Source organism: Neofelis nebulosa, chromosome 9 (assembly GCF_028018385.1).
Source record: "Neofelis nebulosa isolate mNeoNeb1 chromosome 9, mNeoNeb1.pri, whole genome shotgun sequence".
Lineage (NCBI taxonomy): Eukaryota > Metazoa > Chordata > Mammalia > Carnivora > Felidae > Neofelis > Neofelis nebulosa.
In genome coordinates, this window is record NC_080790.1 from 40,084,112 (window position 1) to 40,103,364 (window position 19,253).

The following is a 19,253-nucleotide window of genomic DNA, read 5'->3' on the forward strand; positions in this document are numbered from 1 at the left end:
AGATGTACTCTGTGCCTTACTTTTCCCATGTGCCCTTGTACCTGCGGAGTCCATAGGGACAGCTGGGTAGGGATCCAAGAAACCTTTCCCTTGTACGTATAAATACATAAAGAATTGTGTTGGGTTTTAAACCGCCTCATCCTGTCACCTTATATGGCACCTGGATTTTCTTTTTCTTCTCCTTTTTTTTTTACTTGAATATATCATCACCACCACGTAAGGATGAGTATTTAACTCCGTTTTTTTCATCACTGCATAGTATTCCATAGTGTATATCACGGTTTACATACCCATGCCGCTTCTGTGGAGCAGCCCAAGTTATTTCATGTTTGTCCGCTGTGAGCACTGCTGCTTAAACATACGTGTTTATGTAACCTGACATTGGCACTTTTTTCCCTCTGAAATGCCAAAAGGAAAGGAGTTTTAAACGTTCTTAAATCTGTTGTCAGATTGCTTTCCCAAAAGACTATGGCAATTTAAATTTCTTTTTAATGTTTTAAGTGCAACAGAATGTTTTCAGAAGGCATTGAACTGGGACTCAAAACTCTGTGTTCCAGAGATTGGGTGAGATAGTTCTAAAACCTAGGATTCATGTTTAAAACAACCTATTCTCATGTGCCTGGGGCAGGGGGCAGTGCGGGGAATCCCAGAGGTCTGCTAGGTCCTTTCAAGCCAGGGGTTTCACAGCTCCATGCAGACATGCTGTCATCAGATGTGTTCATTTCTTTCCCTAGACCATTTTTCAGAGGACTTCAAGACTCTGGAAAGGCCATACCTCTCTGAAAAAGACAAAGGTTACTGAACAGGGGCCTGGGACCTCATCTGTCACTTGCATCTCTGAGTCCAGAGCGGGGATCAGGGCCACACTGGGCTAGTAGCTATTTCTCAAAGATTTCTAGAGTTTCAGGGGTGCGTGGGTGGCTCAGTCGGTTGAGCATCTGACTTCAGCTCAGGTCATGATCTCGTGGTTCGTGAGTTCGAGCCCTGTGTCAGGCTCTGTGCTGACAGCATAGAGCCTGGAGTCTGCTTTGAGTTCTGTGTCTCCCTCTCTCTGCTCCTCCCCACTCATGCTCTGTCTCCCTCTCTCCTTCAAGAATAAATAAACACTAAAAAAAATTTTTTTTTTAAGTTTCTTTCTTAAAAAAAGGGACCAATTCCCCTTTCATTTGGTTGAATAAAACAGGAGATGGACAGAACCCATATGCAGACCAGGCTGAGGAGAGCCCTGGGAACAGTAGTGATGATGTTGAAGTTGTCACCGACCTCCCCCCTTTGCTCTGCTCTGCCCCCAGGTGTGCCGGCATGTGAAGAATGGGGACATCCTCCTGCTGAACCGACAGCCCACCCTGCACAGACCCTCCATCCAGGCACACCACGCCCGCATCCTGCCCGAAGAGAAAGTCCTGCGGCTCCATTATGCCAACTGCAAGGCGTATAATGCCGACTTTGATGGAGACGAGATGAATGCCCACTTCCCCCAGAGTGAACTGGGCCGGGCTGAGGCCTACGTCCTGGCCTGTACAGATCAGCAGTACCTTGTTCCCAAGGTAGGCCTGACCTTGAGGCGGTTCCATGTCATCGCTGACACAACTTGGCATTTCAGGTCTGGGCTCTTTGTCTTCTGGTGTCAGTGGGTAGCTCTAGGGCAGAGGCCTATGGAATAGAGGGTCCTGGCTTCTTCCAGGTGGGGTTTTCAGCCCTGTAGTTGCTTAGAGGGTATTAACTATTAGCTCTGTAAGAGGTCTTTTCTTCCAGACTTATGTTTGCATTGTACAAGTTATTACCCTTCAGCAAGCATTAGCATCCTAACTGTGATGGTCCTTATGATCCCCAGATGACTTTGATCCTTTGAGTTCTGACAAGCATGAGTTTTTAGAGACAGCTTAACCCAAGGGCCCAGATGAGATCCCTCTAGCCAATGAAGGTGTCTCCCCTTTGAATCCCTGACTTCTGTCACTGAGGTTGGTCCTTAAAAGCAGAGCCACGTAGGGGCATCTGGGTGGCTCAGTCAGTTGAGCGTCCAACTCTTGATTTCGGCTCACGTCATGATCTCACAGTTGTGGGATCGAGCCCCGCATCGGGCTCCACGCTGAGCATGGAGCCTGCTTGCGATTCTCTCTCCCTCTTTCTCGGCCCCTCTCCCCGACTAGTACTCTCTCTCAAAATAAATAAACAAACATTTAAAAACATTTTTAAAGCAGCGCCATGTGGTCATGGCTGTCCAGTGGGGTACAAGAGAAGGATTCAGTTTCCTTCCTCCTTGCCCGGCCAGCTGACCCATTCCATTAAGTGGCAGGGGCCTGAGTCAGTGAGTGTTGATGAGAGCAAGAGGGTGGGGAAAGAGCCAGGCTGAAGGAAAGAAAGCAGAGTATGTTCCAGACTCCATTTACCCCTCACCACCCATCCTGGGGCCTGACGCCTTTTAAATTATCAGCAGTTTGTGTCACAGTGATTCACAATTCTACGTCGTTCAGTTGGATTGTGGTGGAGTATGAAAGAATCAGTAGTAATAGTAACATGGAATTATGGCTACCATTTGCCAAGCCCTTTTTCAATGGTAGACACTGTGCAAAGCACTTCAGAGGCTTCCCCTTTCACCCTTGGCACAGCCCTTAGAATAGGTGCTGTTAGTGTCCACGTTTACATGAAGTGCTTGGACCAGCACACCGCTGAGAAGGCGGAGGAAGTTACAGGGAGCTCCCGGGTCCTCGGGGCTTTGCTTCTTTCCCCCTCTGGGGGTCTTGCCAACCTTCTGCAGGAGAAGACGTCTGCAGCCAGGGGAGCACGGGAGGCTGCTCGGAGACGTCCAGCATTGGTCAGTGCTTTCTCCACCTGGGAACTTCTCTTCTCAGCAGTCATCTGCCACCCAGAGAATCTGGCAGTGGCCAGGGGCCCAGCATCCCAGCTTCCTGGCCATCAGACACGCTGGGATGGCTCCGTGCTGGACCCAGCTGTTTGAGTTTCACTCTCTTTCCCTTCTCTGCCTGCTGCAGCCAGCTGTTGATTAGTAAAGAGGCTAAAAGTGGAAAAGAGGAGCTAAAGGCCCACTGGGGTCCCTCAGAAGTTAGAATAATAAGTTGACTAACTTGAAATTTGGCTTTTTGTCTTTTCACATAAATAACAGTTGTGACTATCATTGTGTGACAACAAAAGCCACCACCTATTGAGCACTCCCTGTGCCTCAGGCACTGCTCTGAGTGACCTGCAAACATTCTCTTGTTTAGTCCTCAAAACAAGCTTAAGAAGTAGTGATTTTCAGATGAGGAAACACAAGTGAGCAGCTCGCCAGCCAGTGACGATGCCAAGACTCGAACCCAGCACCGTTGACTCTCAAGCTCAAGTGCTCGGCACCATGTGTTATTAGCCTCCCTTTACAGGCAAGGCTGGGGATGGAAGAGGTACTATGGCAGTAAGTGGATCCCAGGACTAAAGTGGTTCTCTGACTCTGGAGGCAGGGTCACATTTTACCACAGGGGACACTACCAGGGAGCAGCCAGATGGTTCTCTGTACATGTCCAGTGACCTCTGGACATTAGAGGAGTTGGAATAGGGGGTGCTTTGAAGTTCTCAGGCCAACGAACTTGAATGATCTATACTTCATTTTCATTGAGTAAGGTTATACAGAAGCTTCATGCTTACACTGCGTCCTTCAAAGGACTGACCTGTTTAAATCCACATGTGCCTCATCATGTGCTCACATGCCCACGAGTTGCAGGTCAGGAGACAGGCAGAACAGAGTACAGAGGTTGTGATTCTTGATAAATTTCAGTTAGTCTGTAGTGTAAATGCCAAGAAATGGAATCCTTATTTTGCTAACGGTTACAAAAATGCAGCATGTCTTGAACTACTTTGGTGGCAGAGTCCTAGGAGAGCAGGAGCTAGTTTTGTTAAACCAGAAAAGGCCTTTTTGGGGGAAGGGGGGGCAGTGAGAGGGCTAATTTTTCTTGGTGTGTCTTTATTTCCCTTGCTTCCATTTCCCTTTGTTCATTATTCCACGTCTTTGTTTCAGGTTCTCTTCCTTGATTAATCATAGGACCTGATTAAAGTACATTTCATTGTTGCTTGAATGTATTTAATGGAGTTGTGTTTCTTACTTAAGATAGGAGGTGAATGGAACTTCAGCTGTTTCTCTCCTAAGAAAACAGCTGAACTTTTCATTGATGTGTTTCTTTGTGGAGTTTTGTTTTTCTTCTCTTTGTTGTATTTTTTGAGGGCCAGTGCCTTGTGGAAAGTTTTTTTAACAAGGATTGAGCGTTTCCCCGACTCTGTCAACTTAGCCAGAAAATTTAGGTCACAGAATACCCTAATTCTCCAAGCATCCTGACCAAAGGCATTAATTGTAATGTCATTTTGCTGTGATATTAGATGGAATAGGATAGCTGACAATTATCTGGGTTTCTGATTTAGAGATGGTCTTTCTGATCCTAAGCAGGATTTGGGAAATCTAGAATTATAAGTAGGCCCTCAGTAAGTTGCTTTAATCAGCATTTCTCCCTACAATTCATGATTATTGCATTGAAAGCAATTTAGCCATTAAGGCAATTTTCTAGTCATGGAAAAATCTGGATGGAGAGAGGAGAAGGCACTGAATAGATCACATAACTTGTAATTATGTTCTTTAGAGGAAGAAAACAAAAGGAAAACTCTATATCTTCCCCCAAAGACTTGCGGGATGAGGCAAATTGCATAACACTGGTTTGGGTTTTTCCCCCAAGCAAAATAAGATCTTGTCTTTGGAACAAGATGCAGAGTATAAGTTTTTATTCATGTTCTTAACCCAGAGCCTTCGTAAGAAGGGCCGTGTTCACCATCTGACCTTGCCTTCTATCTACAGCAGCTATTCAGCCATCTATAATAATTGTCTTTGAGTTTATGTAGAGCCCATTGCCACAGTATTTAGGCTATTTGACAAGCATCCTTTTTATCCTTTGAATTAGTACATGTGGTTAAATTCCAGGCCCTTCTCCATGGCTGCATTCGTGAGTTCCTTTGGCCTTAGTTATGAAACCTTGCCATAATATTGGATAGTGTTTAACAAGCAATCAAATGATAATAATCTTTAGATCCAAGGCACAGATTTTTCTCAAGTTCCCATAAACATTAAAAAGTTTGCAAAAACCACCTCTTAAAAAATGTCAGTGGGCACAGCTATTTTTACTTTAGTGTGTCTTATGTTGCCATGAACACAGACCTACAGATAAGTTGCAGGAGACTAGGGATCAGAAAGTCTGAAAGATTTCAAATGAGATGAATGTACTGGGGCTTACATAATAGCCCTTGTTTGGGCATCTGGTAGACAACAGCCTCTATTAAAGGCCCACCATGAACATGTGCTACATTGTGAAGAGACACTTGTAAACGTACATTCTTTTCTTTTACAGTCATGCACATCAAGGCCCTCTCAACTCTCTTGAACCCCTACCCCTTAGAGAGAGCTGACTCTTAAGTCAGTAATGCTCAGGGCTCTGTAATAGTGCCCCTGAGAGATCGTTTCTGACCATCCCCCTACTTCTAATCTAAATGATGACCCATCTGTTATTTTTCTCCATGTTATTTAAAACCCTTTGTGGTAACGTATTTATCCAATCATTCGTTTACTATGTAGCTCTTCCTCACCGTAAAGGATCATGTCTGTTTGGCCCACTAGAGTAGATTGGAGGGCTAACCCACTGCCTGGGCATATAGTAGGCTCTCAATAAATATTTGTTGAATGGATTGCTGATTTAGAGGAGAGCCAGGCCAGAAATGTGTGAAAAAATACTAAAGCATAAAACCAAAATATAAAAGCAACAACACAGCAAAGTGCAAGCTAGACCAAATTTATGCAGAGATGCCAAAACTTTGCCTGAGTAACTAGAACCAGATGGGATTATGGACAGAAGGTGTGGGGAGCTGGACGAGTTTGGAGCTGTTTTGCTCTAGAACAGTCGGCAAATGGTCACGGTGGAAGCCGGTCGGGAAGGCCTGGTCATGTGCTTTGGGAGGCAGTTTGCTCTCCAGATGGGAGGCCCAAGCACCAACCTAGGAAGGCTGTGGGGCAGGACAGTACAGGGGTATAAGGGAGGGCTGTTGCTAGTACATGGCTTCCAAGCAGATGATTAGGAATTAGAATGTGACTTCCTATTTGTCTTCTTACTGTTTTGGTTTGTAGGATGGCCAGCCCTTGGCAGGGTTGATTCAAGATCACATGGTTTCAGGTGCAAATATGACCACTCGAGGTTGCTTTTTCACTCGGGAGCAATATATGGAGTTGCTGTACCGAGGACTCACAGACAAAGTGGGGCGTGTGAAGCTCTTTCCTCCTGCCATCCTGAAGCCCTTTCCACTGTGGACGGGAAAGCAGGTAATTGGGAGAAAATCAAAAAAAGGAAACAGGCCACTCAAATAAAAGATTTCATTCTTGGTAGAGCCCAGGCCAGAAGTAGAGAAATGACAAATCAAATGGTATGGGACTTGAGGCATCTGGGCGTCTCAGTTGGTTAAGCGCCTGACTTCAGCTCGGGTCATGATCTCACAGTTTGTGAGTTCGAGCCCCACCTTGGGCTCTGTGCTGACAGTGTGGAGCCTGGAACCTGCTCTGCGTTCTGTGTCTCCCTTTCTGCCCCTCTCCCGCTCATGCGCGCACGCTCTCTCACTCTTTCTCAAAAATAAATGAACATTAAAAAAAAATCGGTCTGGGACTGAACATGCAGTATCTTCAAGGTATGCCTGTATGATCTGTATGATTTTCTCTTTGGTGGGGTTCCTGGGTCTGAGTGTTTTCAAGGGAGTGTCAGTACTACGGGTGGACTGCACAGTGTCTGTCCTTGATGTCCTCATAATGCAAATGTGGTGGTAATAGGCAATGGTATTGGTGGTGGTGGTAATAGTAATATTTTTGTCGGGAGGGGCCAAGTGCTTTACTGAGTGCTTTAGGTACGTTTTTTTAATCCTTACAACCAACCTGTGATACAGAGACTGTTATTATCACCGTTTATCAGATGAGGATACTGAGGCTTAGAGAACTTCAATTACATGCCCAGGTCTATAGGAGACAGAGTTGGAATTCAAACCCAGCACTTCCTAACCCCGAAGACATCACACCATGCTTACTGTCAAAGTAATAAAATAATGGTATATGTGCTAATCAAATAATGAAGTACAGCCAAGTTTGTGTTTCTACTATGTGCTGGGTCCCCAGGTTCAACCTTGAGGCCTGACTCCTAATCAGCTGTGTGATCTTGGCTTTGTGGGCCTCCTTTCTTCATCTATAATACAAAGGGTTCAGGTTGGTGATCTCTAAGGTCTCTTCTAGCTCAGCAATTCTTTTAAGTCTGTGGACCTGCGACCCGACTGGTTTTTGGTTGTTAAACCAACCTTGCATTCAGGGGTAACCCTTGTTTATCATGAGGTATTCCCCTGTCTCTATATATTTTTAATTAAGTTTGCTAAAATTTCGTTTAGCAGTTTTTTACATTTGTGTTTGTGAGGTATACAGACATAACCTTATTTTATTGCGTGTTGTTTCAGTATACTTGGCAGATACTGTGTTTTTTACTAATTGGAGGTTTGTGTCAATGCTATATTCAAGCAATTTTGTATGCTATTTTCCACTTCATTTATTGGTGTCATTTTTCCAACAGCATTTGCTTATTATACTCCATGTCTCTGTGTCACATTTTGGTAATTCTCACAATATTTCAAACTGGTCCATTATTTATATTTGTTATGGTGATCAGTGATTAGTGATTATAACTTAAAATTCAGGTGATGGTCAGCATTTTAAGCAATAAAGTACTTTTTAATTAAGGTATGTGAATTGGCTTTTTAGACATGATGCTATTGCACACTTAATAAACTACGAGATAGTGTAAATGTAATTTCTGTATGCACTGGGAAACCAGAAACTCATTTGACTCACTTTATTGTTATATTTGCTTCATTGTGGTGGTCTGTAATTCAACCCACAATCTCAAAGATGTGTCTGTATTGATGTGTAGGGTTCTTGTAATATCTTTCCCTGTTTTTGGTGTCAGGGTAATGCAGTCTTCATAGAATGAGTTCAGAAATATTTTCTCCAGTTTTCTCTAAGTTTGTGTAGTACTGGTATTATAAATGTTTGGCAGAATTAACAATGACTCCATCTTGAACTGATTCTTTGTAGGAAGGTTTTTTAACTAAAATTTCTATTACATGTAGGGCTCTTCAAGTTATCTGTTCTTGAATGAGCTTCAGTACTGTGTTTATTTAAGGAATTTGTCATAAGTTGCTGAATTTATTACAAGCATAAAGCAATTCATAATATTTGTTTACTGTTCTATTTATAGAATCAGTAGGTGGGTCACTTCACTCATTTCTGATACTGGTGATTTGTATCTTTTTTTTTTTTTTTTTAAATAAACTCTACCCCCAGTGTGGGACTCAAACTCACTCAACTTGATCCTGAGATCAAGAGTTATATTTAAAAATAAAAACCCCAGGGGTGCCTGGGTGGCTCAGTCAGTTAAGCATCCGACTTTGGCTCAGGTCATTATCTCACAGTTCATGAGTTCAAGCCCCCCGTCAGCCTCTATGCTGACAGCTCAGTGCCTGGAGACTGCTTTGGATTCTGTATCTCCCTCTCTCTCTGCCCCTTCCCTCACTCATGCTCTGTCTCTCTCTCAAAAATAAGTAAAAACATTAAAAAAAAAAAAAAAAAAGTTTCATGCTCTACAAACTGAACCAGCCAGGTGCCCTAATTTGTGTCATCTTTCTTTTTTCCTGATCAGTTTGCTTAGAGGTTTATTCGTTTTGCTGTCCAAGAACCAGTTTTCATTGACTTTCTGTATTTTTGTTTGCTATTTCATTGATTTCACTTTGATCTATATTATTCCCTTTCTTCTGTTTACTTTGGGTTTGATTTGCTCTTTTCTCATCATTTGAGGTTAAAGGTGAAATCATTTGATGGGGGCCTTTTTTCCTTTTTTTGTGTGTGTAGGCATTTAGATATAAATTTTCCCCTTAAATTCTGCTTAAGTAGCATCATATAAGTTACTATGTTGTATTTTCTTTCATTTCAAAATAGTTTCTAATTTTCCTTTTGGCTTCTTTTTGACTCATGAGTTAATTAGAAGTCCATTATTTAGTGTCCACATATTTAGAGATTTTCCAGATAATCTGTTATGTATTTCCAATCTGATTCCACTGTGGCAAGAGAACATACATTGGGTGACTGGAATCCTTTTAAATTTATTGACATTTGTGTATGAGATTATGTTTACTATGGTGTATCTTGGTAAATATTCTGTGTACCCTTAAAAATAATGTATAATCTGGGACACCTGGGTAGCTAGTTGGTTAAGCATCCAACTCTTGGTTTCACCCAGGTCATGATCTCATGGTTTGTGGGTTCAGACCCTGTATCAGGCTCTATGCTGACAGCATGGAGCCTGTTTTGGATTCTCTCTCTCACCTCTCTCTGCTCCTTCTCTGCTGTCTCTCAAAATAAATAAATAAACATTAAAAAAAATAATAATCTATGATCTGCTCTTGAATGGTGTGCTCCAAAAATGTCAGTTAGGTTCAGTTAGTACATAGTTCAAGTCTGCTGTATCTTTCCTGATCACTGTCCTTCATTGCCTGGTGTCCATTGTCTTGAAAACCACTGTTTCATATTCATGTCTGCTTTTATTGTTGTTTTTAGTGGAAGAGTCCTCAGGTCACTGTTGCCCTATCCTGGCCAGAAATGGAAGTCGGTTTAACAGAATGGATGGGGAATTTTGCAATTGAAGATTAAAATCCATAAGTATGGATAGTGTAGTTCAAGGAGTGGTATGCTTTTTCTATGAAAGCCAGATAGTGAATATTTTAGGCTTTGCAGGTCATACAGTCTCTGTTGCAAGTAGGGCAACAGCTCAGCTCTGCCATGGTAACTTGAAAGCAGCCATACACAACACGTAAATGAATGAGCATGGCTGTGATCTGATTAACTTTATTTACAAAAACAGGTAGTAGACCAGATTAGGCCTATAGGCTATAGTTTGCTGACCCTTGGTATAGTTTGCTATATGTATTTGTCTACTTTATTATTTACATTGATATTATTTTTATTATTTTTATTTATATGTCTTTCTTTTGTAAGCCATCTCAAGTTATCTTGGAAGTGAGGGATTATATTTTAAGTAATTAAGTGTCCAGAATTCATTAGAATTTTGTGTAAACGTAAGCAGTTTCAAAATAGAACTAAATAGTACACAAAGAATATATATCTAGAGCCATAAATACGTTGATTCCCTTCAATCTGGGAAGCCAGCCAAAGGAATAATCTGAAATGTAGAAAAAGCTACTTGAAAAAAATGGTCCACTATACACCATGGTGTGCCATGGTGGAAAATTAGAAAAACCTGGATACTTAACATTGGCGCTCAGTAAATTGTGGAACATCCATTTGTTAAGATATTATGTAGTTGTTTAAAAGAGTGGTTTTAAAAGACCGTGTAGCAGGCTGGGTAGTTTTCTGACACGATGTTGGGAGAAGTAGACTACAGGATTCTATGCAGTCACATTTGCAACTGTATTAAGCATGTGTATGAGAAAACGTGTTGCATAAAAAGATCAAAATGATAGAATAATTTGGTTCATGTTAGGAATAATTTCTTTTTCATTTTATAATGTTTCTGAGCTAAGATTATTACCTTTTAACTAAAGAAAACTAGAAAGTAGGCCCCGGTTTTATTTGTGTCGCAGTTGAGATTTTTCAGTGTTTCTTGTGAGGTTCTAGTGGGCTGTTATTTCTTTGCAAATAGGTGTAAAAGAGGAGAGTGACTACCCTGCACCAGAATTTGTTAGTGGCTCAGTCTGATTCTGCAGAGAAAAGTCATGTTCAGAATCAGGAGATAAGGAGCTTAGCTTAGGCAGTTTATTTGTACTGCCTCAGAAAATGAAGTCTTAGGCTCTTTCTCCAGGGCATTTCATGCAGCCTCTTAAGTGCTTCTCTTTCCGTTTAAGAATCTGAGGTCTGTCAACATTTGTTGAAAGGACATATGAAGAAAAAGGATTTGACTGTCATTGCAGATCTCAAGTGTATATAGCTCGGTGAGTGTTTGCAAAGTGAATATAACTTTGTAAAGTGTCACCCAGATCAGAAAGTAGACTCTCAGCCAGCACTCCCTTCCAGACCCCTGTCAGTTTTTACCTCTCCCCAAAGATAGCCACTGACCTACTTCTAACACTAAAGGTAAGTTTTGTCTTTTCTTGAACTTTATATAAGTAGCATCCTTTGGTAGATCATATCTCTGTGTAAGTCACTCATGGTATCACATATAGCAATAGTTAGTTCATTTTCAGTGTTGTATGGTATTCCATTATGTGATTACACCATCATATGTTTATCCATTTTACTGTTGATGGACATGTGGCTTGTCTTCATTTGGCTATTATAAAAAGGGCTACTATAACATTCTTGTATATATTTTTTGTTGAACATATATGTGTGTGTGTGTGTGTGTGTGTGTGTGTGTGTGTGTGTGTGTATTTTGGTGACTAAATACCAAGGAATCAAACTGCTGAGTCATAAGATCTATGTTCAGCATTAATAGATTTATTAATAAACAGCAACCTGGAAGAACAGCACAGGGCATGAGAATTCTGGTTGCTCCTTAGCCTCAGCAGAACTTGGTATTATTGTCCCATTTTGTTTATTTCTATTTAATTTTAGCCATTCAGATGGGTTTGTAGTGGCACCTTATTGTGGTTTTAATTTACATTTTCTTAATGACAAGTGAGCTTGGGCACCTCTTCATATGCTTATTGGCTATTAGGGTATCATCTTTTGTGAAGTGCCTGTTCAAGTCTTTTGCTTGTTTTATATTCTATGCCATTTTCTTATTAGTAGTTAAAAGTTTTTTGTATATATTCTTGTGTTAGTCCGTTGCCAAAGCTTTATCTTTTAACCTAATGCTGTTTTCTAATGATTGGAGCTGTTTCATTAATATAACTCACTAGCACTTGCCTTTTATGGCTAGTCCTGTATAAGTATGCTTGCCCTGAAGGTACAATGGTATTCTCCTGTGTTATTGTCTAGTGTTTATTGTTTTACCTTCACACTAGGTCTTAGGTTTAATTGTCTGCATGAAGTTGATATTTATGGGTGTGTGTGATATAAGGTAGGGGATTCCTTTTTTCCCCATATGGCTGTCCAGTTGATACAACGTCATTTGTTGTAAAGACCAACATTTTCCCACTGCTCTTTAGTATCTCCTGTCATAAATCAACTAGTCATATACATGTGGGTCTGTTCCTGGACTCTGTTCAGTTCCATTAATTTGTTTGACTCCATTGTACCAGTACCACACTATCTTAGTTATTGTAGCTTTATCCTACTGACTTCTGATAGTAAAAGTCTTCAGCTTTGTTCTTCTTCAAGACTGTCTTGAATATACTTGGCCCTGTGTATTTCCATATAAATTTTAAAGTCAGCTTATAAATTTCTACAAAAAAAATACCGGCTAGGATTTTTATTGGGTTTACATTGTGCCTCTGGATCACTTAAGGGGGAATCAACATATTTACAGTATTGAATTTTTCAAGTTATGAACCTAGTATGTTCTTCAATTAATGTAAGTCTTATATATCTATCATTAGACCCATTTCCTGGAATTGCTATTATAGATGCTATTGTTTATTAAATTTAATTGTTTATGATTGCAATGTAGAAATGCCATTAATTTATGTATATTATCCCTGTATTCAGCAACCTTGCTGAGTTCAGTTATTCGATCTCTGTCCTTCAAATTCTTTTTAACTATAGAAGTAACTGAAGTTTGTTGTTAAACAAAAATCAGTAATGTGAAAGGAGAAAGGAAAAATTCCCTCCCTCCCCAACCCCATTCTCTATGTCCACACATACTCTCATAAAAAATAATTAAGAATGAGATATTATACTTACTCAGAGGAACCATGAATCATGATTAAATCTGGCATTCAGTTTTGAGCTTATATTTTAAATTTCTTTATCCATGACATCCTGGTCCTGAGGTATGAGTTTTCCTGACCACCAGGCAGGCACCTGGAACTTTTTTGACTGATTTGTAAACTGGCTTACTTTGATTGAGCCGCCAGGGCTTCCAGAGGGAATTCCATTATTTCAAGCAGTCTGTATTTTTAATTTGGACCACCCTAACAAACTCTGAATGTGGCAAGAAATTCATTTCACTGTTTTCATGTGCTAGGGGTTAACAGAACCTTTCTTGTGATTGCTTTGGGATATATTTAGTTCACTTAATGATACATTGTAGGTCTCATTCTGTGTTCGTACATGTAGATCTATCTCATTCCTTTTAACCCATTCTGTGTTGTATCCAACAATACAGATACCATAGTTGATTTAACTGGCTCTCTGTTGGCAGACATAGATTGTTACCTGGTTTTTTACGATTTTATCTAGTGCTGTGGTGAGCACCACTTCTGTTTATACTAGTGGACTTGCATTGGTATGTATTTTATTTATTTTTTTAATGTTTAGTTTTGAGAGACTGGGGAGGGAGGGGTAGAGAGAGAGAGAGAGGCAGACACAGAATCCAAAGCAGGCTCCAAGCTCTGAGCTGTCAGCACAGAGCCCGACGCGGGGCTTGAACTCACAAGCCGTGAGATCATGACCTGAGCCGAGGTCGGATGCTTAACCGACTGAGCCACCCAGGGGCCCCCGTTGGTATGTATTTCAGATGAGTTCCCAGCGATGTGATTGCTGAGTCAAAGGGTGTCAAATGTAAATACACATTACAAACTTCTTTTTTAAAGAAATCTTTTTAACTTTTAAAACACGTTTTAAAGTTTAATAACAGTCTTAGTCTAAAAAAATGTCATTATTATTCTCATAGATACTGCTACCTCTCACAGTTTAAAAGAATGTTGCGGATAGTCTTTTCTCCTTAGCATCATAGTTTATGACCAGAAAGTAAATGAAACACTGCTGGGATGTTATTATAGAAGGAAGCTTAAAATCATCTTGTCTGACTCCCTTGTTTTTCTTATTGAGATATAATTCATATTTAACACAAAATTTACCATTGTTAAAAACAGTCTAATTCAATGACTTTTAGTTTGTCTGCTGTGTTGTACAGCAATTACCACTAGCTAATTCCAGAACATTTTCATCATCACCAAAAGAAACCCTGTACCTATTATCATCATTGGCAATTCCTCCTTCATTCCCAACCATCACTTCTGTCTCTATGGATTTGCCTATGTCGGACATTTCATGTAAAAGGTGTTATACAACATGGGGCCTTTTGTGACTTGCTTCTTTTACTTAATATAATATTTTCAAGATTCATTCACATTGTAGCATAAACAGTACTCCGTTCTTTTTTATGACTGGATGATATTCCATTGTATGGATATACCTCATTTTGTTTATCTGTCAGTTGATAAATGGATATTTTGGCTCATTCACCTCTGTGACTGTTATAAATAGAGCCACAGGGTATATTCATGTGCCAGTTTTTGTGTGAATATGTATTTTTAGTTCTCTTGGCTGTATAGCTAAGAGTGGAATTGCTGGATCATATGGTAATGCTATTTTTAACTTTTTTCAGGAACTACCAAACTGTTCTCCAAAACACCTGTACCATTTTACATTTCTGTCAGGAATGCATGAGCATTCTCATTGCTCCACATTCATACCAACACTTACTTCCTCTTTCTTTGTTTCATATTAGTGGGTATGAAGTGTTATCTCGCTGTGGTTTTGATTTGTATTTACCTAATGACTAATGATACTGAACATCTTTTCACGTGCTTACTGGCCATTTGTAGTATCTTTGGAGAAGTGTTTATTCAAGCCCTTTGCCCATTTGGTGATTGACCTGTTTGTCTTTTTATTGTTGAATTCTAAGAGTTCTTTATATATCCTAGCTGTTAGATCTATATTAGATATATATGTTGCAAATATTTTTTTTCATTCTGTGGGTTGTCTTTTCACTTTCTTAATGTGTCCTTTGACATACAAAGATTTTAATTTTGAGAAATTAATCTACTTTTTCTTCTGTTGCTTGTGCTTTTGGTGTCACATCTAAGGAACTGTTGCCCAATCTCAGGTCACACAGATTTACAGCTATTTTTCCATCTAAAAATTTCAGGGCTTTAACCCTTATGTTTAGGTCTTAGATTCATTTGAATTTTTGTATACGGTGTGAGGTAAGAGTTCAGCTTCATTTTTTTTACATGGGGATATGCAATTGTCTTGACACCATTTGTTGAGCATTCTTAGTACCCTTGTCAAAAATTAACTGTAGATGTATAGGTTTATTTATGGACTCTTCCATTGATCCACATATCTATCTTTATGCCACTATTATGTCCTAATAATTGTAGTTTTGTTGTATTAAAATCTGGAAGTGTGAGTCTTTTAGCTTTGTTTTTTTTCAAGATTGTTTTGACTATTCAGGGTCTGTTGTGTTTCCTTGTGAATTTTAGGATTAACTTGTTCATTTATGCGAAACTGGCACTTGGAATTTCAGTAAGGATTGCCTTAAACCTGTAGATCAATTTGGGGACTCTTGCCATGTTAACAGTCTTCTGATCCATGATGTCTTTCCATTTATTTAGATTTCCTTTAATTTCTGTCAACATTGTGTTATAGTTTTCAGCATATGACTTTTATTACACTTCTTTGGTTAAATTTATTCCTGAGTATTTTATTTTTTGGTGCCTTTATAAATAGAATTGCTTTATTAAATTCATTTTCAAATTGTCATTGTTAGTGTTACTGTGTTACTGTGTTATTGTTATTGTTACTGTCAGCAGTTGTCAGTTTTTCTATGTTGGTCTTGTGTCCTTCAGCTTTGTTTGAAGTCATTTACTAGCTCTGATAATTTTTTTGTGGATTTAGCGTTTTCCATATATATCACATCATCTGCAAACAGAGGTGGTTTGGCTTCTTCCTCTCCAATCTGGATGCCTTTTATTTCTTTTCTTGCCCAGTTGCCCTGGCCAGGACCAGACAGGTCCAATGCTCTAGTACATTGTTGAGTAGAAGTGGTGAGAGCAGGCATCTTTTCTTATTCTCGATCTTAAGCAGGAAGTGTCCAGTCTTGGATTATTGAGTATATTAGCTGTGGGTTTTTCATAATGCCTCCCCTTTTACTATTTTTTTTAAGTCTATTTATTTTGAGAGAGAACAAAAGCAGAGGGGAGGAACAGAGAGAGAGGGAGAGAGAGAGAGTCCCAAACAGGACCTGCACTGTCAGCTCAGAGTCCAGTGCGGGCCTCAAACTCACAAATCGTGAGATCACGACGTGAGCCGAAATCAAGAGTGAGATGCTTAACTGACAGCCACCCAGGTGCCCCAAATGCCTCCCCTTTGTTAGGTCAGTGCCATTCCCTTCTATTCCTTTTCTGTTATGTGTTTTTAGCATGAAAGGGTGTTGGAGTTTGTCAAATGCTTTGCTTGTTCTGCCCTCTTGACTTTATAGATGAGATGGTAGGTCCTGTTTCCCTGTCCTCAGTTGGTTGGATGTGCCTGCTTCTATTACCTTGCGCAGAGACTTGCTTTCCTGACTGTGCCCAGCCTGGCAGTCCCTGCTCTCCATATGGTGATTTGATTGAAGTGCAGCTAGTGCAGCTAGTGGTTGGCATGACAAGGAAGCCTCACGCTCCTGCCTTAACTTCCTCACCCTCTCCTGGCAGTGCCAGCCTTGTGGAGAGTGTGTCATGACCCTGCTGGTCGTCTTCTGCTGAGATCACGGGTTGTCTGCTTCTTTAAAGGCACACTTGCCAGTTGTCCTCCCACTTCTGATGCACATGCATTAAAAGGCAACCACTGTGGCCCCATTGTGCACATATAAAGACACTACTTTGTGGGGCCTGGTACAGGCATAGAGAGAGCTGTTGATGCCAGCTGATGGCTTCCAGCCCCTCCTTAGCCGTCATGCCTGTTGCACTGGCCTGTTTGCTCCTGGCCTGCTGCATCTTTGGGAATGCGTGCTTTTGGCCCCTCTGGAGTCATGGTTATCCCCCAGGTGCTGCTGCCCTCCCTTGAGTTCTCAGTAGAGCAGCTGCTTGAGAAATTGCCTCTCCTAGCCTGCAGTTAGCAGCCACTTGTTGAGCGGATGGCCACTGGGATGCACCCAACTGGGCAAAGGAAGGGTGCCCTAGCCTCTCAGTAGCCGTAATTAATTCCAGGCAAATGAATTTATTTCTGGTGTTAGCCAGTAAAAGCTTATTGGGCGGGAGCCATCAGGTTGCTAGTCACATAACCAGTGGGTCTGGTGATGTGCCTCACTCAACTTTAATGACCGCTTCTAAAGTACTCGTCCTTCTTGTCAGCACCACTTATGGGGCTTATTCTCTAAGGCATTTATGTAGCCTCAGTTGTCTAGACCAGGAATGTATTTGGAACGAGTGAGCCTGTTAAAAGTAAAATCAGAGCATGTCACTCCTGTGGTCAAAACCTCCCAAGTAGGTTTCCTTCACACTCACACTAAAAGCCTTCTGCCTGAAATGCATGGTCTGATGTCTGTATGGCTCCTTTCCTCACTACCTCGTTAGTGAGGCCTTCCCTTCCCATCTTATTTAAAATCCTAAATATTCCCTCCCTCCTCCCCCCGCTCTACCCGGGGTCCTTCCCTGTTTTATTTTCCTCCAGGGATAATCCCCTTTGGGAATGAAGGTTCCACCAAAGACAGACTGATTTATACATGACTTTTCCCAGCACCTGGCCCACTCAATATATAATTGCTTTGTGAATGGGTGGATTTTATCCATTCTGCAAATGACCAGTGCTCAACCTAAGAGCATAGTCATTTTGCCCCACAGTACATGACCAGTCAATGGTGGACCAGACACTGGAGCACTCATCCCTGAAGCTTCTCAGTCAGATGCCTCAGCCTCCTGTGTGAATCTCTTCGGAAGGAGAGCTCTCCATTCTTTCTCTGTATCCTTTCCTTCCTTGGCACCCGCCAGAAAGTCAAAGCTGTTCTGTGGGAGGATGTTATTGACTATATGTAATGACTGCACATAATAATCGTCTATTTTGATGTGGCCTGAAGATGAGAGAAGGATGCCTTTGAAGAGCGTTCTTTGACCTTTGCCTCAGTCCTGGGCCTGTCCTCTGGGAGATGGCAGCTGCACCTCCACTGCTGTTGTTGTGTTTATTTTTTTTACCTTTTTTTTTTTTTTTTTTTTTTTTTAAACCATATATTCAAATCTTTCTCTGCTATGACCCCACAGAAATTTGTTTCTTCTCCTTCCTTTGGTCTATTCAGGGACTTAATCCTCAGGTCTAGAAGATTGTTCACTTCAAGAATCATTTTAGGAAATAATCCCATTGGCGTTCTTAATGGTGTATGTTTGTTCCTGTTCCTAAGCCCCCTCCTAAGCCATGTGAGTGAAAAAGAACTGAGATCAATTTGTCCTACAGAAGTGGAAGTGTCTGTTTTTCTTGCTCCGCCTACAGATCATCAGAATGGAGTTGTCTGGCTTTTCAAGGTGCATAGGGACAGGAGGTCATAAAAGGGAGCTCCTCACCTTTTCTCCCCACAATCAGCATTATCTTCTTTTTCTCTCCAGGTTGTGTCAACGCTGCTCATAAACATAATCCCAGAGGACCACATCCCACTGAGTTTATCGGGAAAGGCGAAGATCAACGGCAAAGCCTGGGTGCAGGAGTCTCCTCGGCCTGTTCCCGGCTTTAACCCTGACTCAATGTGCGAGTCCCAGGTCTGGCTGCCTAGCTGTGTGGGTTGGAGACATCTAGTCCCAGTTTTAGGCAAATTGATTTAAAATGGAGACAGAGAAAGGGGACACGCCCATAGAAGTGGGCATCATGGTTCATAAGAGAGGGCCTTGTGTCCGAGTCGGTGTCAGTTTTTAGTTTTAGAAAGAAAGGGTCAGAGTTCATCACTAGCATTTGACCCTCAATATAAACCTCACAACCCACTTGAGGAGCAGAAAGCCTCCAGACTCAACTCTGCAAAACTTGGAATTGCAGAGCCTGAGCTTTCCCTTGAGGCTCCTGAGTGGCTCGAGATCACAGACCGACCAGCTGTGAGGTTGCACACTTGCTAGTTCCGTGGCTCAGGAGCCAGGCCTTGGGGAGGAGGCCCAGGGCAGTGGAACCTGGGCACAGTGCTCCTGCAACAAGCAATAGTGGCCCCACACTAAAGAGTTCCAAGCCTTAAGTCCCCGGCTCACAAGTGCTTTGTCACAGGGTCTAGCAGACATTCCATTTCAAAGTGAAGCTGCCACTTTGCTTTCCTTTTATAGATCGTATGCTTAATGCATACTCCATTATGTAC

General features: G+C 41.3%; 1 protein-coding gene across 1 annotated transcript in view; it reads left to right on the plus strand.

Annotated features, from left to right (window-relative positions):
• POLR1A (RNA polymerase I subunit A) overlaps positions 1–19,253 on the plus strand; it is a 75,163-nt gene that overhangs the window by 28,158 nt on the left and 27,752 nt on the right. Inside the window, exons 13-15 of the mRNA XM_058683426.1 lie at positions 1,293–1,547; positions 6,152–6,343; positions 18,526–18,675. Coding sequence (XP_058539409.1) covers positions 1,293–1,547; positions 6,152–6,343; positions 18,526–18,675 — 597 coding nt within the window. The remainder of the gene's footprint in view (positions 1–1,292; positions 1,548–6,151; positions 6,344–18,525; positions 18,676–19,253) is intronic.